This window comes from Gymnogyps californianus, chromosome 3 (genome assembly GCF_018139145.2).
Source record: "Gymnogyps californianus isolate 813 chromosome 3, ASM1813914v2, whole genome shotgun sequence".
NCBI lineage: Eukaryota > Metazoa > Chordata > Aves > Accipitriformes > Cathartidae > Gymnogyps > Gymnogyps californianus.
In genome coordinates this window covers 121,337,235-121,363,774 of record NC_059473.1, presented here as the reverse complement: position 1 = coordinate 121,363,774, position 26,540 = coordinate 121,337,235, and the positions used below count along the sequence as shown (strand labels likewise).

At 50.9% G+C, this 26,540-nt stretch overlaps 1 protein-coding gene across 1 annotated transcript in view; it reads right to left on the bottom strand.

Moving 5' to 3' along the window:
• TNFRSF21 (TNF receptor superfamily member 21) overlaps window positions 1-24,488 on the bottom strand; it is a 34,244-nt gene extending 9,756 nt beyond the window's left edge. The window contains 5 exon segments of the mRNA XM_050893596.1: window positions 901-1,073; window positions 1,076-1,165; window positions 15,784-16,281; window positions 18,022-18,676; window positions 24,436-24,488. Of these exon segments, the coding sequence (XP_050749553.1) occupies window positions 901-1,073; window positions 1,076-1,165; window positions 15,784-16,281; window positions 18,022-18,670 (1,410 nt within the window). The 5' untranslated portion in view covers window positions 18,671-18,676; window positions 24,436-24,488.
• Window positions 24,489-26,540: the final 2,052 nt, after the last annotated feature.

Sequence of the window (26,540 nt, the reverse complement as noted above, 5' to 3'; positions counted from 1 at the left end):
GGGTTTGCAGGCACCCACCCGTTCCCCTTTGGGTCTGGGTCACTGCTAAGGCCAACGGGAAACGTTTCACCAACTGGTTTAGGGGGAAGAGCCCTCCCTCGACTGCCCCCACCTGCATCCATGTGTTGTTCCATTGGCTTCCATGTTCAGAAGAAGCCTCATTGATCACCTTTACAAACACTTCCAGAAGGCCACTGTATTATCAGAGCCAAAAATCCAAAAACCACACTGACAGGTAAGGCAAGGGTGGCCAAAACAAGCTGCAAAGGTCACCAAGGCACCTTCTGACGACTTACACCCTGCTGAGACCCTACCGCAGGATATTCCGCAGCTACTTATTGATCATCCCAAAATATGGGACAGGCTGTTTTAAGGCCAGAGCTGCCAAAGAAGGGCAACAACTCTGGAGGACAGCACACATGGACTCCCCCATACCACCAGTCGCCACCTTGGAGGAAACACCTCGCTGCTCCACAACAGCAACATTTAGTGCTCAAGGATGCTTGGCCCTTCTCACAAAATCCTGGGCATTTAGTTATAGCATTTCAGAGTAAGTTTAAAGGGGTATGCTCTTTCCTCCGCATCCCCAACACAAGGGCTCAAGTACCAGGTCCTCCTGGTGACCTTCAAAGATACATGCAAACCACAACATGTGGGACTCAAGAGCTTCTCAAAACTTTGACAAGGTTTTGAGCAAACTTTAGCAAAGCTTTGCTCAAAAGCAGATGTAAAGCTTAAATATAAGCCCCGAGGAGCTCCAGGGGGAGATGGAGTCCAGCTACTTGGCTATTAGCTAAGCTTGAGGCTGCAGCCGGGTCCCATGCACCCACGTGCTCGCCACGGCCAGACAAGACGTGCACCACATCAGACAAGAGCGCGCGAAGCCCAGCCCGTCGTTACCGGCGTGGTGTCCTCCATCAGGCCTCGGATCTTCTCCACCACGTCGTTGCGGCGGTGTTGGCGGAGGGCGCTGATGAGCTGGGCCAGGCTGGCCTCGGGCCCGCGGATGGTCCAGTGCTGCAAGGCAGCGTAGGCGCGCTCGTGGTCGGCCGCGTAGCCGTTGGAGAAAGCGCCACCTCGCGCTCGCTGGCATTGCACAGGAACTGGTAGATGTCCTTCCACTGGCTCCCCACCTGGGCTGCCACCAGCTTCAGGATGTCGATGCCTGTGGGGCAGAAGAGCTACAGGTGAGGCACGGGGGTCTGCAGCCTCCCAGCGTTGCAGACCTAAGCCTTAGGAAAGCTTCTCCCCCATCCCCAAATAGCCATGCTTTGCTTTTCGTTGGTTGGTTTTTGCTTGGAGATTTTATTAGTATTATTATTATCATTTTTAGGACCTTTCATGAGTCCAGGCTGCAAGGAGCTCTGCAGGCAAGCAGCACTTGTAACGTGCTCAACACCTGCTATGCAAGTGAAGGGTGACAGACTCATAGGTTGCTCCAGTTGAGGCACACACACTCCAAAATTAACCACGTTAATTTAACCGTAAAATTTCCTGTACTCTTTGGCACAGGGAAAACCCTGGTACTCAGCCACCGCACAGCTGCAGGAACAGGGGAGATGGCAATGCGCTCGCCCATACACCTGCATCACAGCCACCGCTTGGAACAGGAGCTGGATTAAGAGGTGAGTCGCCAAAGCATCTCCATAAAGACGGATATTTCTGTAACAGAGCACCTACAGCAGCTACGACCACATTTAGAGCCGTTTCCAGTGCAGACCGGTGGGATGACTCAGTTACGGGATGGGAGACCCTGCACCAGGTGAGCGTTGGGTGAATGGAAGATCTGGTAGGGGATCTGAAGAGCAAAAAGGCAGTTTCCCCCAGGAAAGACCTCGAGACATGTTGGTTCAAGACGGTGAGGGTTTCCTCCCTTTAGCTTTGGGATCAATGCAAAAAGCACGCTCATCCTTGTGTCTACTAAGAGATCAGGAGCTAAACCTTCAAATACAGCCATACGTCTGCCATAATAGCTAATTAATGTTGTTTTATCAAGCCAAACACCACCTTGTTTTAAACCACCACACAAAGGGTCAGCATAGGTGAGCTGCAGAGAGAAACTCACTTTTTCCAGGGAGGTAACCACACCTCGGGTCTCCTTGCGAGCCAGCATGCCTCCATGGCTACAGGGACTATTTCTCCTTCCCTCTGCGGGCACAACAGCTATGTCAGCGAAAATAGCTGCTTACGGAGGAATATCATAGCCAGGGTCTTTCCTGCTGGCCTAAAATTTAACAATTTCTTATGCGGTTTAGACCAGACCTCTCAACTGCACCTTCAGGTCGCAGTCCTGATATAGCCAAATAGATATATACATACATACATATATTAAAAAAAAATATATATACACATATATATAAACTATACAGCCTGATATAGACATATTGATATCTCTTTTTATATATATAAAAACTATACAGCCTGATATGTATTTATATCTTTTTTATATATATGTGCGTGTATGTATATATGCAGATATATGATATAGATATTTTTATATATCTCTATATAGGATATAGATATATGATGTGTGTGTGTACATATATACACATATAAAAAATATCTATACAGCCTGATATAGATATTTTTATATATGTGTATATATATACACACATATTTTTATATATCTCTATATATGATACAGACACTTTATATATGTGTGTGTGTATATGCTTATACACACACACACACACACATATAAACAAAACTGTACAGCCTCATAGAGATATTTTTTACAAGCTTATCAAGACTTACATAGACTTTAGTTTTCACTTCCGAGCTAGATAATGTAGCCATGACCCCACGGTGCTCAGAGCATCCGCAGCCGGTGTCCAACCTGCTCTACAGCAGAAACGCCAAGTACAAACCGCATTTCGCATATCCCTACCCTCCTCCCGCCCTAACTCCCCAGCTGATTTACGGTGATGTGCACATACTATCTCACACGGAGATGCGAGGGTCGGGGCTTCTCCTACCATAAAAGCTCAGCCCACAAGCCCAGCGTGGGGGATTCAGCCCCCCAAAAACCAAACCAACCACAGGGCTTGGTTTTAACTATGGAAAGGTTCAGGAGGGAGGGGAGAAAAAAAAAGGGGGGAAAAAAAAGCGTTCTTCATTATTCAAAATGAGCCCAAGACAAAGACAATGTTCCTCAGTATTAAGGAACAAGAAAAGGCTGTGAACATGCTATTGAGATTTATGATGGGGTTAATTATCTGAGGCACATAAATAGATGCTATCACCCATCACATTTCAACACGGTAGCAGGAATTAAGCCTGGTCTTGTTAACTCTTCCCGTTACTCAGATGAAGACGCAGCGGTCCTCAGTGCAAGGTGACACAGGTTGCCTGCGAGCTTCCAGGCAAATCCCAAATTCCTCTCCCTCCATGCCTTTGCATCCAGGCTGGCCGTCGGTCCTGTGCAGGAAGGACAGGCAGCCCGAATGACGCCAGCAGCCAAGCCCTGCGCCTTCGGATATCACACACCTGTGTCGGTAAGAAGCCCAAAAGCCAACTTGGGTTTGGAATCACATTCTTTAAACCAGCAAATTCAACTGCTTTTGGCATAAAAGCAGCAAAACGCCAGGTTTATGCAGCTGACGCTTAGTTTTATCACTCAACCCAGGGGGGAGGGGAAAAAAAAAAAAATCCGTGAATACAAGGGTAGAAAAAGCTCTACAAGGCTTGTGCACCAAGGTAATGACAGCAACGCAAAGAGGGACAGGCAGGTCTGGTACTACTTATTATATATCTATATATATATATAGATAATGACTTATGCACTGAGATATATCTGTATATAGTGCATAAGTCATTATCTCAGCGCATAAATCTTGCAGAGCTCTTTCTACTCTCGTATTCAGGGATTATTATTTTTTCCTGAGTTCAGTGATATAAATAGATATATAGATAACGCTGCCCATTTTTATATATATATATATATATATATACACACACACACACACACATACACATATACACACACACATAAAATGAGCAGAGTCCGGTCCCCCCAGCAGTGCTGCCCTGCGGCGAGACGAAGTATTACAGCTGGGTGGGAGCTTTGCCCACACCCACTCCCACGCACATCAGTCATACAGAAGCATTAAAACATAATTTGCTGGTTTATGACCCCTGTGTGGCACACCTAGTCCTCCCAGGGAAGGAAGACCCATACACTACCTGCCCCACCTACGTATTTAACACTGATAAATCCCAGTATTTACAGCTGCTGTACTGGTGAGAAACATTATCAGCTGGTCGCAACTTGATTTGCACGAGTTTCACGCGGTGGCACGACATTTACTTCCTGAAGTTCTCACACAAGATTTACGACACAAAGCGCTCATGCTCCTACTGACATTTTCAAGTTTAGTATATTTAATCTCACCATTCAATAAAGCGGCCCCATAAACATGTTTATATCCCTTGGCAATAACATCCCAGGGCATGAGAACACACCACACAGCAGAGGACTTAATGGCGCGTAATAATCTTCGGAGAACAAATGTTCCATTAAAAACGAATTTGGAAATGTCTACCTTAATACTCTAAGAACCTTAAACTCATTTTCTTGCAACTATTAAACGAATTTAAGCCCCATATGTTCGCTACATCTACTACAATATTGTGCAAACAAAACCCCAGAGAGATATGGAAGAGACACAGACATGAGCACAGATTTGGCTCCAGTCAGTTAGAAAACCATTGCTCCCTCTGTTCTTGAAAAATAAGATTAAAACCATTACATGACAAGTTGCGGCCGCACGCTGCCAAGTATTACTGCTCAAGCCATTTACAGTAACTTAATTCACTTGTTCAAAACTAAAATAAAATGTTAATGCTTATAATAAGCTTACAGTCCTACTATTTCCATATTTCCAAAAGCCCTACAAGTTTCGCATGGAGCAAAAAACCCCAGGCTCCACCTTAGGTCCTGGGTCCTCCCCACCCACCGAACCACATGGACCTTCTCCCACCATGCTCATCTGCACACAAGGCTGGAGATGACGCTCAAAGTCCTCCAGACCCCAGCAATCCCAAGTAAAATGGCCGAGCTCAGCGGGCATGGTGCTGTAACCCACCCGTTTCATGCTTCCCACGTGAGGCTGGTCACAGCCATGTCGGCACGATGCTAAAGCTGCTCTGAGCTTGCAAATACTGGAGAACAGCCCGAGTCCTCCTCCTTTTTTAACACGGGCCATGGAACAGCCTGGGAGAGCTGCCACCACCCTGCTGCTAAATGCAGGAGGCATCACCGCCCTCTCCATCATCATCATCAAGGACCATCACCATTTATCACCCAGCTTTGCTTGCCTCAGACACTGGAATTAAAGAGGAGCCCTTGCTGTGAACCCCCACAGCTGCATCCAGCAGAGCTGCGTGTGCCGTGGCCATCCCAGAGGAGGCAACGACAGCATCTGAAGGATCCAGGACATTCATGCGCGTCTTGGGTACCTGGGCAGGTGGCATTTCAATCGCCATTATCTAAACATTGCAATTCTCTATATGTTGTGATGGGCTACTTCATGTAATCACCTAATATTTTAAGGTGGTGATAACCCCAGAGCAATGAAGAACTCCCCTTCAAGCCAGGACGAGGCCGACGTGCACGGCAAAGCCCAAGGGTGAATGTACACACATGGGAACATGGGCGCAACCAGGCACATCTACAGCCAGAGCAAACTGAGACAAACGGAGACAAGTCCAGAGACGGACAGACGCCTGCAGAGCGGCACAAGCAAACAGCAGTGCTGAATACATGTCCAGCTCATCCACAAAGATGCTGACCTGAAGGGAGGACCTTCCTGGAGAGGCAGGGCAGGTCTACAGACAGGTCTCTCACCTCCAAGCACACTGCTCACCTCCATCCCAATCTTCCCCATAAACACCATTTCAGTTTATTTCAGTGACTTCCATTTGCCTATTTTGAATCTCGTTCGAGATTTTTCCCACCCATTTCCAGCTCCTTCAGACGTCTCCCGCCTCATCGCGGTACGCAGTTTGGTGAAGACAGAGCAGTCTCTCCTTCCACTCATAAACATCACCAAGCTGGTCATCACACGAGCGCATGGGACTTGGCTGAGCTTTAATGACTCCCTTGAGCTTGTTCTGGACAAGCCTCACTCGTCTCCCGCAGCCCTGCTATTTACAGGTTACAAACCCAGTTCTCCAGCAATTGTTTGGCCTCAAGCAGGGCAAGAAGCCAGTGCGGTGTGGGGCCATGACCAGCAGTGCTGGCACGCTTACGTACAACACCTGCAAGAGACCATTTCTGTTCTCTGCCATTACTTTTTCACATCTTCAAGCAAACTCAAGAGGAGTGGAAGGGCTACTCCGCCAGAAGGCTACACCCAAACACTCGGCAGCAGATAACGGTAAACTCTAACCACAGCCTAGCCACAGAGGAGCTTCGGTTCCTTCCTCTCCCCACCCTCTCACAAACAAAAAGCCGTCACTATTTTCATTTTCGGAGCTCAAGCCAAATGTCATTTGGTATTTTTCAGAAGAGTGCTCTTTGAGAAGCTGCCACCTTAAGGGGAAAACTCATGCTCAAGTCTACAGAGCCCTCCCAAGCCATGTGTCCTCCCATCCCACCAATAATGAAGGGACATAGCACAGAGAAAAGGATTAACACAACATCAGTTCAAGTCTTACAGGCTGTCTTGTCCACCTGGGAAGCAAAGCTCTGGAGATCCTCCAGGACCTGTGGCACACACAGTCTCGTCTAGTGAGCAGCTCATCTTCCCAGGGTTCCAGAGCCAGCTTCACGCATTTTCAGAAAGGCTGGATTTCAGGAGACTCCATGCTCCAGGCCTTCATCAGCAGGGACAGGTCCCACCAGTCCACCCATGACACCTGCAGGAACTGACCTCCACCATCCCAGTACCAATCTGAGCTGGAGCACCTGGAGCTTCCACCACCTTACCTCCTGACACAGGTATCCCAGAAATGGGCAATATTAATTTGTACACCACATGCAGTGACAAGTCCTGACCGTGACAGGCTGGCTGGCTTTCGACACTTGCACAGACCTTGAGGATGAAGCATCACGGGCAGAGAGCACAGCCCAAGAGCACAGGCAAGTCAGACAAGAGAACCGCGGTGATGCAGCCCAACCCTCCCCTACATTCAGATAGAAGCTCCAAATCACTGCAAACCCAGCTCTGTTCCTGAGCTCAGCCCACCTACCTCCTCCAAATATCCTCCTGACTCATGCGAAACACAGCCACAGCAGCCTATTTTTACCTCTGAGCGCACACTGAGAGCCTGCGTGTACAAGCAAGCCAGGATGCGGCACATCCAAATTCCAGTTGACAAGACACCGCGGCTCGGCCAAACCAGGACTCAGAAATCCCAAATCCCCGACACAAATACCTTCCCAAAATGTGAAAATTTCACCAACCTCTGCCAAAAATGGGAGGTTACTGGAAATTCAATTCCTCCCCCTCAAATATATTTCAGGTCCTAAATGAGGAGGTTTGGAAGATGCGCAAGGTCCTGCACCTGGGTTGGGACAATCACCAGTATCAGCACAGGCTGGGGGATGAAGGGACTGAGAGCAGCCCTGTGGAGAAGGACTTGGAGGTACTGGTGGATGAGAAATGGGACATCAGTCCACAATGTGCACTTGCAGCTCAGAAAGCCAACTGTAGCCTGGGCTGCATAACAAGAAGCATGGCCAGCAGGTCAGTGGAGGCAATTCTCCTGCTCTACTCCGCTCTCCTGAGACCCCACCTGCAGTACTGCATCCAGCTCTGGAGCCCTCAGCACAAGACAGACATGGACCTGTTAAATCAGGTCCAGAGGAGGGTCATGCAAATGGTCAGAGGGATGGAACACCTCTCCTGTGAAGAAAGGCTGGGAGAGTTGGGGTTGTTCAGCCTGGAGAAGAGGAGGCTCCAGGGAGACCTCATTGTGGCCTTTCAATACTTAAAGAGGACTTAGAAGAAAGACGAAGAAAGGCTTTTTACCAGGGCCTGTAGTGACAGGACAAGAGGCAACGGTTTTAAACTGGAAGAGGGTAGATTTAGATTGGACATAAGGAAGATATTCTTTACTGTGAGGGTGGTGAGACACTGGAACAGGTTGCCCAGAGAAGTTATGGATGCCCCATGATTGGAAGCATTCCAGGTCAGGTTGGACAGGGCTCTGAGCAATCTGATCTAGTGAAAGATGTCCCTGCCCATGGCAGGAGGGCTGGACTAGATGATCTTTAAAGGTCCCTTCCAACCCAAACCTTTCCATGATTCTAACAAGAGGAGGAAAGGACACACTTATGAAGACTTGTTAGCGATTTGCTAGTTTTCCCATGGAGGACAGTGCTGGTATCAGACCCTCCCAGGAGCCAGTGATTCACATCCTCAGCAAGTGCTGTTTGGGCAACAAACCACTAAATGGTGATGTTTTTAAAAAAAAAAAAAAAAGAAAAAAACAAAACAACAACAAAAATCTTGCAGGGCAGGACAGGGACTCCAGATAAACACTTCCCACACGCTCTCTGGAAAATAACCAAAATAACCTTCGAGGAAGGTCTGTGATCAGCCATATGCAGTTACAAACATGTTTCAGACCCAGGAACCTGAGGGTCAGCACGAGACAAGACCTCCCTTCCCACCACATGCTACATGGAAGTCACCTCTATAACAGGACCTGTGGTCCAACCCTCCCGAGACCCATGCGAGCTCCTGCCCACCACCGTGGGATGCTCTCCCTCCGTGTCTCCCTACACTGGTGTTGGGGACCTGCAGAGTGGACTTGCTCTTCTTTGGTTTAAAAGGGAACAGTATAAGTATTTTATGTAATTATTAAATTTTAAACGGCTTTTGCAGAGTTAATCTTCATTATAACCCTCTCGGACAGCTGGTAACCCTGAGCAAGCACACTGCCGTGGCCAGAGCCATATAAATATCCAGACACCCACAGATGCCAACCTGAGGATTAAATTCACCTCCTGCATTTTTTTAACCCCAGACAAAGCCTTGGTGAGCGAGGAGAAAAAACTGCCTTGTTATTCAAGAAGTTATGTGTGAGAGCCTTACTGATGTGAGAAATCACAGCCCTCCCGGCGCAGAAACTGGTGCTGGGTTTTTGGCAAAAAACCCCTCCGGGCTCGGTGTGTTTTTCTACAAGGACAACCCTCCTCTCCCCACAGAGCTGCCCTGCCTCTGACACGCGGCCCTACACCTTAACAGGCAGGCACAAATCCCAATCCCTTATTAAATTAATCCGGGGCCACCCAGGAATTTTGACCATGGGATAGTTTGGTTTTTTCCTTCTTTTTTTTTTTTTTTTTTTAAAGCAGATTTCGGAGCAAACATACCAGCTTCCCGGAGCAGCTCTGCACAACCCTCCGTGCGTTGCGGATAGATGGCTCGTGTAGCACCACACATTAAAAGTGATCAAGCACCGGTCCTCAGGCCTGCTAATGCAATAAGGCTGAGGAGCAAGATATGATAAACCTCCACATGATTAGGTTTCCTCCTCTCTACGCAGAGCAGCAGCCTCCCTTGTTTGCATTTTCCAAAGCTCCCTTTCACCATGAAGCCTTGGTCAGTTCCTGCACATGCCCTTTGGAAACCACGCAGCTTCCCAAAAGGTCAAGGATGAGTTTGGGGCAAACCTGAGAAAAGTTTTAAGTCAAGTAGTTTGAGGCAGACGGTGTTTCAAACTCATCAGATGTCACCTCAAAGCTCCCATGGCACAGGTTTGCACTGCAGACGAAGAGCTGCTTCATCCCACCCCGAAGCGGAGCATTGTGCCTGTGCTGGAGCAAACGTAGCATGAAACACAGAGCTCCCGTGCAGCCGAACAAGCTCCAGTGAGGGAGCATTCCTGTTTTAAGGCTCAGCAGTAGCACAGCATCCATATTGCTCGTGATGTCCGGCACATACCTGCCCCTTCCAATTTAACAAGCTCCCTTTCTGCCTGGGTCTCACTTTGCAGAGGTGGACAGGCTGACATTAGAGGACCAGCAGTCATCTGCAGATACCAGAAGAGAGACTGCTTTGAGGAAAAAACCCCAACACCTTCTGCCTCTCCGTTTTGGCAGGCAGACAGACATTAATCCCTCCTCTCACGCTCTGTCTGCCAGAGTCCTATTAGGTTTTGCATACAAGCCCAGGGCTGCTCCTCTCCAGGCGTAACCGCAATTACCAAGTCATGTTAGCAGCAATGGGTGCACCTGCCCTCATGAGATGCTGCTGGCCATCTCTGCCCTACCTGTGGTCTGGGCACAAAACCTTGAGGCCACCACAGTTTGAGCGGGTGAAGCTTTTAACCCCATCGCTCTTCCCCATGCTCTGCAGATGTGCAGAAGAGACGGAGTCCCCAGGGATGTGTTTCCACAGCAGGTCCTCCATCCTCGCCCTGCCTCCCAGCGTGATGCTCCTGTCACTAAGCTGTGACCCGTTCAGGAGCTGATCAAAGGGAAAACTACCTCTACAAAACAAAACCACTACACTAAGTGGCTTTCATCTCATTTACCCATAACAAGCACCGAGGAGGGGTCCTAAAGTAGAATCCAGAGTCACCCCATAGACCTGCGAGTGCCATCCCTGCAGCTGGGTTTCCTTATTTAGGGTGGCAGTTGACTAGGGAGTGACACCAGGCTTGAGGAAGAATATCCCCTGCTGGGTTGTTTCCATGCACTTGCTTCCCTTCATTAGGTGATGGATCTATAGAAAAGATTACGGTTATGTGTGGGCTTTTTTGGTCAATGTGCTGTCCCTTTAAAAGAAAAAGAATCAAGTAATTTTACTCTGATAAGCATCTTCCAACACTAACCATAAATGAGTATCTGATTCCACGTGAGGACAAGCCCGCAATGACCCAGATGTCCGGATGCATGCTGCCAACACACCCGTTGGTTATAGTCACGTGGGGATGCTTTGGAGCTGCAGCGCAGCACCAGGCTCTCCAAGGTACAAGGACATGGTCCCTTTTCAACACCCTCAACAACTTCCTTGGGAGCAGACCAAGCTCAAGCCTAGCCCTGGTCCTAAAGCAACCAAGCTGCAAGCCAAGGACTATTCCCTACGAATCGCCAAGCAAGATGATCCTGGCTCCCAACGTGCTGACAACTGGGCATCCCAACAACTGAGCAACCAAGACAGCCAAATCTTGACACTCCCCATCTTTCCAGCATCACCCCTCAACTCCCCACTCTGATCTTGAGCCATTTTAAGTACAGTCTCTTCTACCTGCAGTCAAGCCTCAGCTCCATCTTGGCTGCAAACAGCTTTTGCAGAACAGTTTATTTCTCTGATCGTTTAACCAGAGGCTTCCTGGCTTCGCTCTCACCACCCACTGCAATAATGTGCAATTACAAGACTTGAAGAAAAATAAAAGGGAAGTGGCATCTGATGCCAGGCCAGTACTGCCAAGATCTGTTCTTCAGTCTTTCAACTCCAAAAAAATCACCAAACTCTCTTCTTGCCTCTTGGCACATCATTTCAGGCAGTTTCTTCTATACACAGGTTTTACCCAAAACCGTAACATTTTACACAGCCTTTGCCTTTCATCCTCTGCTACTCAATGGGTGAAAGTCAAAGGCAACACTATCAGCAATTTCTGCAAGATGATTTCAAGCCCATCTTCATGTTTGGCATAGACTGATGCCAAATTTGGCATTTCCAAGACGTTCAAAAGACAGGCTTCAATTCTCAATTTTTATTGAAAGGTTTAGCCAAGCTCAATTCCTTGCCTTTGGAAACAGCTGAAGAAAGGAACTGGGTATTTGCTAAAATAAAGGGATTGTTTAGAATAAAGTGTTTCCAGTGTGTAGGCTGTTCTTGATCTTCTAAAAGAAAGTAGTCATACAAGGTTAAAACCACAGAGCGCTATCAGCCCAGTACCCATGTCGTTCAGGCACCACGCTGATAATTTCTTTGGAAATCTTTGGCAAACTGCTTTTCCCCTTTGGATTCCCATCTGCAGGGCTACAACGTAAGAGCCAGCTGAAGCAGCAAGAGGTCCAGCTTCTCCAACCACAGCTGCACCGTTGGTGGTGTTCTACCTTCTCACTCCTGCATAGATGAGACCTTGGGGCTCTTGGGAGAGCCCCTGTCGTGGGGCTCGAGGACAGACGTGGAGGTAGGCTGGCTGCTAACTCAGGCCGTTAGTCATCGCAAGCTCTTCCCAGACCTCTGAACCATTTAATCCAGTAAGAGTCATCAGCATTTGCTGTCTTGGCTGGAACACGTCCATGTTAAGGACACGGCTCTAGTTTTAACACCAGCCTCCCAAGCTACTGCTATTTTCAGGTTCGGGCTGTTATTTAAGGCATGTATTACGAACAGAAAGAGCATGGGGCATAGAAACCATGGAACATCTCATGGGGAGCTGAGGACAAGTGAAACGCCCCATGACAACTGCTGTTACAGGATCGCACGCCCATCTCAACTATTTAAGCAATTCAGTTTATCAAGCCCTTTCAGGAACTGGGCAAGAGCTTGAGCCACTGCTTCCGCCCTAAAACCCTCCTCGTTTGGGAAGGAGCCCAACCACAGCGAGATGTCTTTGCTTCTGCGCCGAGCAGTGCTGGTGCCACCCTGACCATGTTTCACCCGGAACCGATGGGCTTGAAGCAATCCGTAATAAAATCCTCCAAACAGGCAAAGCCTTGGATGCCCATCCGGCGCCACGGGAGGCTTGAGGGGTGCTGGTGCAAGGGCAGCTGCCCAAGCACAGCTCCTCCGAGCAGAGGCTGCAGCACCTATGGCAGACTCAGTCTTCCCTTTCAAAGGTTAGAGCTGTTTACTGAAAGGATTAGGAGAGAGGAGATGGCAAACTAGGAGGAAGCGGGGGGAGACCGTGCACAACAGCTATGTACATAGGCTTTGCCCCAGCAATAAACACGCCCCAACCGCTTGTTGGCGTGGCCAGCCAACATATAGGTGGGGAGGTCGTATGGATGTGGGTGCACTGCCAGCACCAGACCCTGGGGCTTTACCTCCAGCTCCAGAAGATGATTTAAACCTAACTGCTTGCCCTCCACACCCCTAGTGCAACCACAAACCGGGCTGGCACCTGAAGACCTGGGGAGCAGCTGTAGTCCTCACATCTATGGAGGCTTTGCCCTGGCTGCCCACCACGGAGGGATCTGTGCTAGCAGCACGAGAGGGGAAAGATTTCCTCTCTGCAACAGCCTGAAGTTTGTTCCTGGCTATATTCACCCTTGTCTGAAACGCTGCTTCAGGATGAAGCATGATTTGGGTACAAACACTGCTGGAGCAGCAGAAAGCTAAGCCATGACGCTGCAGCTCTGCAGTACATCTTAGCTGTACAGCCAGTTATTAAATAAAAGGTCAATTCCTCTACGGTACTACATCTTCTCTCGTTTCAAGTAAACAGTCTTAAGAGCCAGACGTTTCAATAGGAGAACCAAGAGGGATTTATACACCACAGCGGAGGAGCACAGCTTCCATATTTGACATGACAGAGCACCACCATCAAGTAAGAATTAACGAGCAAGGCCCTTCCAGCTAACACAACGCGATTTAGGCAACACCAGAGCTGCACTAAAAGCAAGACAAAGCATTAATTGGTTTGCGCTCGTCTGTCTGCCTTCATTGCACAAAGTTCAGCTGAGGATATTCAGTGGCAGGAGAAGTCATGAAGCCACTCATGCCAACACAGAATCAGCGTGACTACTGCAAGAATGATGGGAGGGATGTGCAAAACTGCCCAGCCAGGAGCCCAGAGTAACAGGGCAATTCGCATCCAGACCTGAGAGACTTGATCAGATACTGGGCCAGGTTATCACCTAAGTGTGGTTTTGCTGTTACATCCAGCTTATTTCCCAAGTCAAGGGGAAAACTTAGCAAATATCTTGTGAATTTGATGCACTAGCTTAATTCAGCTGTTAAAAGATGACAGAGAAGACTGGAATAACTCATCTTGGGAAGCACAGGATGACTCATCAATTGCTGTCCCTCAAAGGATGACAAGATCTGGGAGGTGGGGTTATACCCAAATGGGCTAACATAGCCTCATGGCTCACCACATATCAGCTCTTACCTGCATGGTTTCTTTAACCTGAATCATGCTTGGTGACGAAACACACAGCACTGCCCACAAAGGCAGCTCTAACGTGGCCTCCAGGAGAAGGGCCAGCTGCAGCACGGGCATTTCGGCACAGGGTCTGAAACACCAGGTTAGAAACCAGAGCTGCACCCGTTCTAAGCAACTTGGTCCAGTCCTTGCACTCAAGCACTCCCTGCCCTGTACAAAGTCAGCTCCTGCTCTGAGAGGCTTCAAAAAACAGGAGAGAGTCAGAAATTCAACCAGCTGGTAATTAAGGTCTTGGGGAAAAAAGTTACTACAAGTTAGTAACAACCAGCCGCTTTTGGCCAATGAACCATGGCCAAAGCCATGTAGTATTTCTGGTAGTGCCCACAAATAAAGATGTCTAATAAGGTTCTGCAACTCCACTGCAGATTACTCACCATAGCCTCAAGGACCACGCTTCGGGTATCACAGATTTTAGGGACAATGGAGTGCAGGGGTTATTGGAAAAAGTTACCGCAAATGGAAAAAAGCTCAAGAAACCACACCCCAAGAATTCAAGAGAGTTAAAAGGAAACTGATAAGTAGCACAAACACAAAAGAAGGCACAAACTAATTCCAACAAGACCTTACTGGTTCTGTAAATGCATTAATGAAGGCAAACAAAGTGTAGGTCTATTAATCAGCAGGAAGGAAAAGAGTACATGACAGAAGATGCCCTACTCAAAGCCTTCTTTGCTTTGTACTTAAGCACTCAAGGATGACTTTCATCAAGGACTGATCTCTCTTAAACCTTCCAAACTTTTTTCAATCCATTCTTTGTTTGGCCCCTCTTGTTAAATGTGCTTTTCTAAAGATTAACTGTGAATGGATGTTTAAGGTTGAGCAACCTCAACCCAAAGTAACAACTCGCCAGGGCTCTCTGCACAGGATAAGGGGGGGGTCAAAATTCCCACTGTAGCTTTGCAGAAGAGGAATCATGCATCCTACTAGGGAGATCATGGTTGCTCGGTGCTTACATTCATGCCATCATTAATTTATCATTGATTTTTACAAATTTCAATTTAATGACCACAACAGGTCACCTTTAAAGTCTCATCAAAAAGCTGACAGCAAGTCATCCACCAAAAGAACAGAAAACACTACAAAGCAGAGCCTCCAGGAAGACCTCGCGACCCTCATGGAGCTGTACGCCTCCACGACACAGCCTTTAAGGACAACCTTCCTGGCTCCAGTATGGGCAAAGAGCTGGGGACACAAGCCAGCAGTCGGGATTTAGGGCTAAGAACCTAAACTGAGGCACTGCCAAGAGGCAGGGGATGACTCAGCCTTCCAGAAACAGACGGGGTGAGGGGAAAAAGGACAACACAAAAGACAACCAGACCCACGCCTGAGTCACCGAGAAAATAAGGCGAGTGTGAAACAGAAGAAAAGTGGAAAGGGGAGGAAAAAAAAAAAAACCAACCAAGCCTTCACTCAAGATCCTTCTACCAAGGAATGGGTGGGACAGAGAAGGCAAGGAGCTGGGGTGAGCAGGTGACATTCCATCCATTAACCCTTCTTTCAGGAGCAGGGACACACCATGGGAACAGGAAGGGGGAGAAATCAAGGATGAAGAAACATCTGAGGAACCAGTATATGGGCTTTGTCCTCGCTAAAAGACCCAGCAAGTCAGAAAAGCAACCGGTCACTGGACGTGGGGGCAGCCCCTCCAAAGCACCATGTGGGATGGTGGAGAGGACACTACCTCCGCGGCCCCCAGTCGCTACTGCTCACCATGCCCGTTGCAGTAATAGATCCACTTCTCCCTGTTCTGCGTGGGGGTGGTGGACTTTTTCATAATAGCTTTTTCCACAATGGCACTGGGATCTTGCCTGGGTCCCTTCTTCAGAGTCCGTGAGCTTTTCCTGACACTGCAGACAACAATAACCACCAGGACCAGCAGCAGGAAGAGGACTATCATCCACGGCAAGTGTTCATTGATGTCGAAGTGCTGGTGGACATTCTGCGGACCTCGCCGGGGGGGCCTGTACGGGACGCTGGACTTCTCGCCTCCCACCATCTCCAGCGACGGCTGCTTCTCCAGCGCTTGGCTGGTCTGCTTGTGCCGGTAGCTCTGTGCCTGGCTGGTGGTGCCGGAGCCCATGAGGGTCCCACCGGCACCATCCGTCTCGTTGAACGAGGTTTCGTTGTAGTAGCCTGCCAGCTCCGCCATGCCACTGGATGTGCGTGGCGCTGGAGAGGGGACAAAATCGGGAACTGAAGAGTTCAGACCTGTGAAAGGAGAGGAGAGTTCAGTGTCACGGCACCGGAGACACAATACGGCATCACATCACGGTCTAAGACCTGCCTGAGCGTGTGCTTGGCCAGCAGACAGAAACCCAACGCCAGGCAGCGAGGAAGGGAAGAGGTGAAGTTGAGGTTTGGCTCTGGGAACAGATGGGTACAGTTACAGAGGTAGATTCAAGGTAAAATTGACCCTTGTTGGTTAAGGCTAGTGGCAGCTCATTAAAAAAAATGAGTTATTAAAGGCATGTTGTCGATCTGTGTTTGTCCCACATTCAGTATTTCTCAGAAAACCTACAACTTTGAGGGAGTTGTTTTTTCGTTCTTAGGTTTATGAACATTAGTTTTACTCCAGTTGTAGAATTTGGTATTTAGGCTGGAAATACATGACAGTTTGGAGGCTTACTATCTCTTTACTGGGTTTTGTTACGGAAGCACAAATGTTCTTATCAGCACTGCAAGCAGCTGTGGATGCATCAACTACAAAACAGGTTTCTGAAGCAACAGAAGCAACCAAACTTCCCCCTAAGAGCTACTTTCCATCTTTATTGAGTTTTCTTACCAACCAACAGCTCTCAGGTCCCAGCCAGATGCATGACCAAAGCCTGGTGAGAAGAGGAAGGGCTGCTGTGGCAAAAACTCGAGCTCACTTTGGAAACTCGGCTTTTGAAGATCATGTCTCACCCCAGTTGAGCCCGAGAGTGGGTGTAACCATCTGTAACCTGATTTTTGCCTCTGACGTGGTTACCCAAAACACTCTGACCAGGATACAAACAGGGAAAACGCTTTAACTTTTACCTAATTGTCTACAGTTGATTTCAAAGTTCAGGGAACACCCTCCTGTCCTCTCCCAATGACACACCAACATCATATCAAGCTTTGAGACCTAACAAAGGAGAAGCCCTGGGAGTCTACCACTGTCAACACTTCCCTGCTATTGCATTCACCAGCTCAGGTGTACAGGTTACCAGAAATTGCATTTTTTTAATAAAATGCCCCATTTGAGATACTGTAAGTAGGCTGCTTCCCAGGCAGTGCTGAGCACCACCTCAAATTGGGTCCCACAGCACCACTGCAACCAGCCATGGCTAAAACATCTCCATGAAGACTGTGATGATATATCATTTCCAATTAAACAAGAGAATGGGGAATTCTCCCTGGTTCTCCCCGCCTGTGATAACTAACAGAAATCTTAGAGGTTAAAGAAAAAATTTATGGTACAGCCTAGGCTCCTGGAGGGCTGTTTTGGTAATGGTTCCCATTCAAGCCGATATGCTGGCACAGCACGAGGCGAAACGCAGCAGGGAAAGCATGGGCAGGAAAGCAGTGAATTCATCAGGAAAGGAGCCTGGTGGAGCGAAGCTCCTCTCCTGCTGGGGTTTTCCTGCTGCACCCCACTCAGGTTTGCCACAAATGCACAAAGACTTGTGCCAGCACAACACACAGATGGGAAAAGCGGCTGGGGAATGTGATGTCCTTTCAGTCCAAACAGCAGGACAGCCAGGAGTCCAATCATGACTACGGTCTCAGTGAAAACGTTACTAAACGTGGTATAACACAAGTGAGGGCAACCTGATGCACTCTGGAGCTGCCTTCTGGCCAGGAAGCAAAAGCACCATCCACTTTTTAGACCAGGTTGCCCTTTAGCAGCCTAAAACCAACCCTGACCAAGGCAGGAATGCAATCCCACAACCAAAACCACGTCTGTGTTTCAGTGGTGGACATTACCTTTGGGAAGATGAGCAGTGAGTGGAACTTCATAGGGTGCTTCACCCACTTCGGTGCCTGACGAAGTCAAAGACGTGTTTGGAAGAGATGCTGGAGAACCACAGATGTTGTCACTCTCCTTCGTCCCTGGCTTGATGACCACCATGTTTTTCCCAAAGCAGTCCGTGTATGTTTTGCACTTCATCACACTAGAAGGCACATCAGAAAAGGTACCACGAGGGCACGGCTTGCACCTAACGTCTTCCGTCTCGGTTCCTTTCTTGCGGACGCCCCAGCCGACCGGGCACACCGTGTAAGGGACGCAGGTATCGTTCGTCTGAAACGTACCAGACAGGCAAGTGCACTCGCGGTCAGTCAAGGCAGTACAATGAGTTTTCTCAATCATTGGCAGTTCACAGGGTTTTCTACAAGGGTGGCACCGCTCTATGCCGTTCTCATGCTTAGTAAAGGTCCCATCTGGACAAGGGCTGCACTCTCTTAAGGTACTCTTCGTACAATGTTTAGACACATAGGTTCCTGCGGGACATTTGTCGCAGATCAGCTCTTTGTTGGTGGCATGGTCGAAGTGGCGGTACTTGCCAGGGGAGAGGCTGATGGCATTCTGCTCGGAGGTCAGCTTCGACTGACCATCAGCGGTGCCAAGGAGCATGAGCAGCTGGAAGACAGGCGGGAGGTATTAGTCAACAACAGCGCGTGACCGGAGCCCTCTCTGCTGGCGATCCCTTGCGGGATCACAGGGGATGTCCCAGAGCCGCGGGACTACAGAGATGTTTCTACACCCAGGGGTGGGAGCTCAGCAAGGTCGGGTGGAAGAGAAGCGGTGCAGAGAGCAGCACGCTCTCCAGGCACATCGCCAGCTATGATTATAATTCCTTAAATTTGACACCACGCTTCTCAGCGAGACTAAGCATCATTTACACTGCAACCCTGCCAGGGCGGTAAATACTGCTAATTGTGTTTCAGCAGTACGCACTACCTGGCCACCCCAGGAGAATTCAGACCAGCTTTGCATTTCAAGGCTGAGAGGCTCCAGCACGAGCCGGGTGCTTGCCGAGAAGACAAAAAAAAAAAAAAACAAAAACCACACGCAGGTGGCAGCCCTGACCTGTAAAACTTTCCTCCTCCGTATTTGTTAATCTGCACTTGTTCAAATAGTTATCTTTCTAAGTAACGCAAACCAGGATGAAAGCTAGCAGCCGTTACTGGACTATTTCTCAGCCCCTCTGCCCTTCCATGATTTTTTATGACCCTGCGCAAGCATAGGGTTTGGTGAGACCGCAAGGGATGTTCTGCTTTGAGCCTCCCACTATGTCTGAACCCATGTTAAACAGGATGCACTAGCAACAGGAGAGAAAACCCGATGCTATTTTTAAGCTCTTTGAGGAGCTCTGCTGTAACTCAGTTCCTCATTGCATCAGATACAGGTAAAAGGTCTCCAGTTTTTGAGACACCAAACTGCACCCAGCTGGGCTTGGCTAGATAGTGACTACAAATCTGTTTATATCTACCTATTTCCAATCCCGGACCTTTATTCATTTAATTCCTTTACACTGAGGCTGCTCCATCCCCAAGAGAAGCTCCATCTACCAAGCAGGACCTCTGCTTCCTCCAGAAGACCTCTGGTCCATGGATTTAATGTCAGTTATGTCAGCAGAGATAAGACACCAAGAACAAAAGGCATATCAAAAGAAAGGCGGACACAACCTCATACAACATGCAAAGCAATAGAAAAAACATTTTCAAACAGCTGCAGGTTGAGTTAGGAGGGAGAGAGAGGAACAAACCAATGTTACCTTGAATTTCCAAAGGTGCTTTCCTACACTGAAGGTAAAAAGACCAGAGACCCTAACGCTTTTCAACTGCACAGCCAGGCACATAAATCACTTGGGTATGTTATACAAGCCCTTGCCTCTTGCTTTGCTACCTACTCCGGGCTATCAGCCAGCAAGAATATATTCAGAAGGAGGAAAAAAAAAAAAAAAGCCTCCCAACAACATGACTCTGCAGAAGGCACATCGCAGCAGAGCCGCAAGCCGTGCCGCGTCATTTTTGGTGCAGTCTCTTGCTTCCTGGAAACACACAGCACATTTCTGTTTCACCTGCTAAATAATTTACAACTCGGGATTTGTACAAAACACTTCAATATTTCTTTTTTCTCCTGAAGCTGCAATTACAGAGCAGGCAGAAGCAGGCAAGCCCGCAGGAGTTGACAAGGATCCTGCAGCGGCCAGGCTAATTACTGCACGTCAAATTAAAAAGCGGGGCTGCCCTGGCAGGCAGCAAAGGCTTACAGGATGCATTTTATTTTTCCCCTCCCCTAAGACATGATTTAACGAAGTGCTTAGCTGGCTCTAAGGAAACCTGCTGCCTGTAATCTTCATGACGCAACCCTGAATTAGCAAACCAGATGCAGCAGGATCCAGCCTCTCGAGATTGCGTGGGGGGTCACCTGCGTTACTCATCCTCCTCCCCGTGCCAGCGCCGAGCAGGACCGGGTGTTGGGAGAGGCAGGACAGGCAGCGGCTCTCCTGCCTCGCTGGGGATGAGCGGCATGCTGCCACCTCAGATCCTGATTTCTCCCTCTGCATCAAGCCAGTCCTCAGGAAACCCACGGACAACCCCGCTATAAGCACGTGCCATGGGTCCCATCCTGCTCTCCCTTTTCTTCCCATCTCCAGCATCTTCCCGTCACTCATCCAGGTAACTAAAGCCAGTGCGACCTGCACTACCATAACAGCACCAGGTTTGTTTTTTGTTTGGTTTTGGGGTTTTTTTTAAGCCTTATCTCAAGGCTTGGAGCTTTTGAACATCTCCAGGTCTTCAGCTGCACGTGCACTTCCAAGCCTAGGGACAACAGCAAGTCCCAGTGGGGGAAGGCTAAGCAGCGTTGAGCATCCGCTATTTATTCAGATTGGCACTTCTGGTCCCTAAAAAAAAATCCAGCTGCCCAGGTTTCACGGCTGGCACACCACTCAGATCTCTGAAAGAGATGGCCAGGAGCAGGAGGACATCTTCAACAAAAAGGAGTGTCTGCTGGTTTGGTCATTCATCCTCAGGACTGCCCAGCAGCATGCAAAACTAGATCTTTCTGGCTGATATACCCAGTTTCAGTGGCAAAAGCAACAGAGTAATGAAGCGAGCTCTGCTTAGCCGCTGGATTTCAGTTCATTACTCCAATACCAGAGAAAGCGTATAGCATAACAAAAAACCACAGGGAAATAAAGGGACCGGTGCAAGACAGCACTAAAGAGCAGATTTGGTTTGAAGCAGTTTCGGTGATGCCCTCTGTGCCCAGTGCAGGAGCAGCTCTCGACACTGAAGCCAAAAGGGTCAAGCAGGACGGGCTGGCCACGATCCCAAAGAGCATCCCCAACCCAGCATCAACGCCCTGCCCCGCACGGGCAAAGGCACTTCCCAGCCACCTTCACCTACTCCAACACGTGGAGGTTTTACGCTAGGAGGAAAGCAGATCAGGCTGGGGAACGCTCTCATTTTTGTCTCCCCGCATCAGGGAAACGGCTCAGACAAGGGGACCTTTGCGCTCGGCTGCAAACAAACCCTCTGAGCCAGCAGCACCCCGCAGCTGACATGGGCACGACCCGCTTTACCACCACCCTGCCTGGTGACTCCATCTCAATGGTCGCATCTATGCCATGCCTCCGTCACCCTCTTAAATAACTGCACGCTGCAGGAGAGACCCAAGGGGCGATTTGCACAGTAAATAACTTTTACGGAGCCAGAAGCTTCCTGGGCACGTGCACAGGGGATGCGGCTGGGAATACAACGGCTCAGTCAGGACCCAAACCTGCTCGGTGGCCCGGTGAGTCAAAACACCAGCAGAAAGTTGGTGGGTCAACAGGCATTTGTGTCCTGAAACAGGGCGCCTTGAGGCAGTCATAATCTCGGGTTGTGTACAGCGCTGCCCTGCTGCCAGCCCTGCGGGGAGGCAGCGAGAAACCTAAAAAATAAGTAAATAATACCCCCTCCCCCAAAAAAAAGACAAAAGCCAGCTAAACGCAGGGCACTTGACCCTGGCAGAGAAGAGCAGGAGCAGAGAGCTGTAAGCAAGCAGGGACCAACAGTGCTAAATTGATACTCTGGGAACTGTTTCCGAGCAAAACCAGCAAAATTTGGTAGAAATGGCAGCTGGCTCCATGGCGATGCCTTGGCACAGGTCGGGGACGGGCTGCACAGCCCACCGCCCTTCCCGAAGGTCAGCTGCACCCTCCACCAACCAGAACCGGGAAGTCACTTGCGACATTAAAGGAGAAAAAAAAAAAAAAAATTATAAAACAAATCCAAGAAAGACAAATAAACTGGTCTGGAAGTTTCACGGTAACTTTGCAGACAGGACAAGCCCATCTCCTGCCCCACTCACTGTAAAAAGGATCAGGTTACTCACTCGGAAAAAAGTTGCCTGTGAGGAGAGAGTATCGAAGACCAAAGCAAGTTTCTGCTTCCTGCAACGCGACCAGCTATTTCAGCTGGTCTGGGGTTTGTGAAACCGAGAGTCCGGGGCTTACCCTGCTCAGCAGTGCCTTTACTACATCTCGAGAGTGAAATGCAGGCAGGCGAGCGTGCCAAAACAGCAGCACTGGCACATCTGACCCCCGTGAAGGAAAACCCAGCAGCTATTCCTGCAGCCAGCACCGACCAGAGCTCGCAAGCATCCCCGGCAGCCACGGTTTTGCTCCAAGCAGACGAAATCCCCCAGGCTCCCGAAAGCCCCGAGTCAAAGCAACGTGACATCGCACCGGTTTGAGGCGAGGGCATCAGGGGAGATGGTGGAAACTACCTTGCGGTAGCCGGCAGGCGCCCAAAGCCCACGCCAAGCAAGGGAAACCACGACCAACACCAGCCTTAAGCAACCGCTACCGAGCGGCTATCGCTCAAAAACCAAGCGGCCGGGCGGATTCGGCTTTGCTGCACCAGTGAGAGATCCACCAACTGTTGATTTGAACATACTTCCATTGGGCTGGATAGACATTAACTCCTTGTGAGGCCAAAGGGAGTTGCCCAAAATTTTAAAGATTAAGATGTCAGATGAAGAAACCCTGACCGGTGGCCAAGGGAGGATCCTGCCAGCTCACGAGCAAACGGGAACTTTGTCTTGCGGCTCATTTGCTCGTACGATCAGCACATGTAGAGGTTTGAATACACACGTGCACAAGCAATATACATGCGTGTTTGCTCAGAGTCTCAGCTTCATTTTGCAAAATTGCCGGTGTATTTCCCTACACCTTTATATCACTCTTTTTTTCCCCTCTTCCCTCTATACCTGCCATTCCCGACTGACCTCCAAGATCCCAGCTGGAGCTCCGTATCTCAAGCTCCCCATCAGCATCTCATCTTCCAGATGTGCAGCAGCACTCGCCTCTCCCAGTGGGAAACCGGCGCCTGGGAGCACCCAGTCAGCACCGTGCACGCACCCCGGCTGCTCCACCGCTGCGCCAAGGTACCCTTCGCCTTCAAAGCAACGAGGTTGTTTCCCGGCTAATGCTCTCCCGGCTTTAGATTATTTTTTGTTTACTCGGATTCCTGTCGAGCCAGCACCAGCTTGCTAAGATCCACCTTGAGTTCAAGAGCAAGTGCACTCCTCGGTTACACAACCCCGCCGCAGCAGCTGCGGCATGTGCCTGACACACCGAATTACCATCTCTCCCCAAAAAGACGGGCTGTAGCCCTAAAGCGCTGATTGGGAAGGGCCCTACCTGGGAAGGTAAACCTGGAGGTGAACCTGCCAGAAAACATTTCTGCGCTCAGTCAGGGCAGCTGCCTGCAATTAGTGGCAGTGAGTTTTGCTGCCTGTCCAACGGGCGGCAAGAAAAGCAGCTGGGGGGGGGGGGGGAGAAGGGGGATGGATGGATGGATGGATGGACGGATGGATGGACAGACCCCAGCCCAACGCCGAGCTTCGGGAGCGGGGCAGGGGGGTGAAGCAAGGATCCGCTCAGACCTCGAGGTGAGGCACAGCCCTAGATGAATCCTCTGGGAGGATGCCGCCCTTTGCCCGCCTGCAGTAAAAAGAGGATGGAGCAGGGGATATTGCACCCAGCCGGTGCCCGCTGCCAGGGTTGGGGTGCGGGGGCTGGGGGTGACAGCACCCCCCCGGGGAAGGCACAGGGAAGCACCGCACACCCCACGGCGCCGCGGAGAGGGGGGACGGCGGGACACCCAAATACATGGTACCCCTCTAAAACGCGCCCCTGCCTACCTGCCCCCCACCAGCCAGGCAGCACGCACCCCCCCCCCCCCGCCCGGGTGCTGCAGGCAGCCCCGCACTGCAGCACATCCCCACCCACCCCCCGCCGACACGCGGATCTTTGCGCGGGCGGCGCCGCTGCACCCGCGGAGCGCGCAGGGACGGACCGACACCCCCTCCCCACACACACACACACTCATTCACTCACTCACCGTGAAGAAGCCGGCGAAGGCGGCGGCGCTCCGGCACGCCGCGGCGGCCCCCATGGTGGCGGCCGGAGCCGGGGCCGCCGCGCAGCGCAGCGGGGCTGCGGGCGAGGCGCTGCCCGTCCAGCCGCGCTGCCTCACGCGGCGGGGCGGGGGGCCGGCGGCGGCGGCGGCCGGCGGCGGCGGCGGGGGGGGGGGGGACGACAGGCGCCCATGGCGGCGGGCCGGGGCCGGGGCCGGGGCCGGGCGGGGCGGGGGCCCTGCCGCCCGCCGCGCTCCCACCTGCCTGCGGGGCCGCCGGCTGCGCACTGCCGCGGCGGGGCGGCGCGCACGTGGGGCGGCGCGGCGGGGCGGGGCGCCATTGTGGCGTCACCCGGCCGCGCAAGCCCGCGCGCAAGGGCGCCCCCCCGCGCCGCGCCGCGCCGCGCACCCCCCCCCCTCCCCTCCCACCTCCCCAAATTCCATCCCCGCCCGCTCCGTGGCCGCGTAAGAACCGCGCGCTGCCTGGAAGCCCCGCAGCACGATGCAGCACCGCGCCCCCCCTTTTCCCCGAGCAGCCTGCGCAGCTCTCCGCGCCGGCGGAACCCCCGCGCCCGCCTCCTCCAGGGGGTTTAACGCAGCGCCCCACCACCCCGGGGCTCCCCAGCTGCTTCAGCCTGGTGACCCGCCGTCCCCGGGGTGTACGAAGCCGCGGGGCCGGGGGCGATGCCCGCAGGGGCTCCGCCGGAGCCAGCTCCCGGCCCCACCGCCCCAAATCCATCCTTGTGCCGAGCATCCGCGCGTTGAGCGTATGGAAAATGGGGGCCCTGCGCCATACCGCTGCCTGTGCTGCCTGTCCTTCCATCCAGGGATGACCCTGTCCCACCCGCCTGGGACCCTAGGGATGGAAGCGCTGTGTAGGGCTGCGAAGGAAATGGTTTTGCTCCACCTCTACCCCGTGTTGCTTTAGCATCTCCCTCCATCGCCCTCCCTAAAAACGGGGTAGGAGTAGTTTCTCTGGGCAGAGCAGGGTGCTGCTCACAGCAACCATCAACGGCCATGACAAGTGATGGAAACAGGTCCAGGTCCCTCCAGTGAGTCAGGAGGAACAGGAGATGGGGCCAGAGACAGGACTGGAAAGGCTGCAACATAAGTCCAAGGTCCTTCCAGGAGATGGGAACAGAGATGAGACTTCAGGGTGGGTCCAAGGTCTGACCAGGAGACCAGGGCAGGGTGGGGGAGGCCCCAGGTAAGGCTGATCAGGGCCTTCAAGGTTTATGAGTGCACCAAATCAAGGCATTCTATGACTCTACATTGCTGGTTGTCTATTGAGGAAAACATTCAAACACCTGAGTTCCAGAGCCTGCAGAATCCTATTGACCAACAGTCACCTTCTGGAGGCATCCTGAAGGCAGATGAAACAAGGGAGGGTTTCAGTGCCACACCAAAGCGAACAGCACAGAACCCCCGTGAATAACAGAAAATCTCCAAAAAAAAGAAAAAAGAAAAAAAAAAAAAGCGGTGCTCTTGCTCTGTGGGTTTCATGCAAACCCTTCTGAAGCCCACAAGAAGCCGCCCCCTCATTTCAGGGAGGTTTGAATCCAGCTAGGAGTCTCCTCTCCCAGCCAAGGTGGACTTCTTCTCCCCGTACTTTCTCCATATCTAATCCCGGAAGGGAACTGGAAGGGAGCAACAACCCTCGGGAGCCTGGGAATGAGCCTGGAGAAGAGCTTCCCTCCCAGAGCTGGGTGGCAGTGACAGGACTGCTGTTCCCAGGAGGGGACAAGACAGACCGTGTCACATGTGCAGGGAGAGGACCTTCCTCCACAGCTGGCCGTGCTGCTGTGCGAGTGCCGCAGAGCCCTGCTTTGGGCTTTGCCTTCCCCCGGGACCACCGAACCCAGGAACAACATGCTCTTCCCAGGAGGTCAAGGAAGGGGAGCCTCATCCCAAAGAGAGATCACGATGCAAAGCAAGACCCAGTAAAGCTGCCCAGAAGGAAACCTGGGATGCCCATCGCTGCTTTTAATTCGAAATAAATTGGGCAAATAACAGGCAATAACACAACTGGGTCAACACCAGACTTGTGGATGGTGGAGGGGATTTTAAGTTTAAAAATGTGCGCCCTTCTG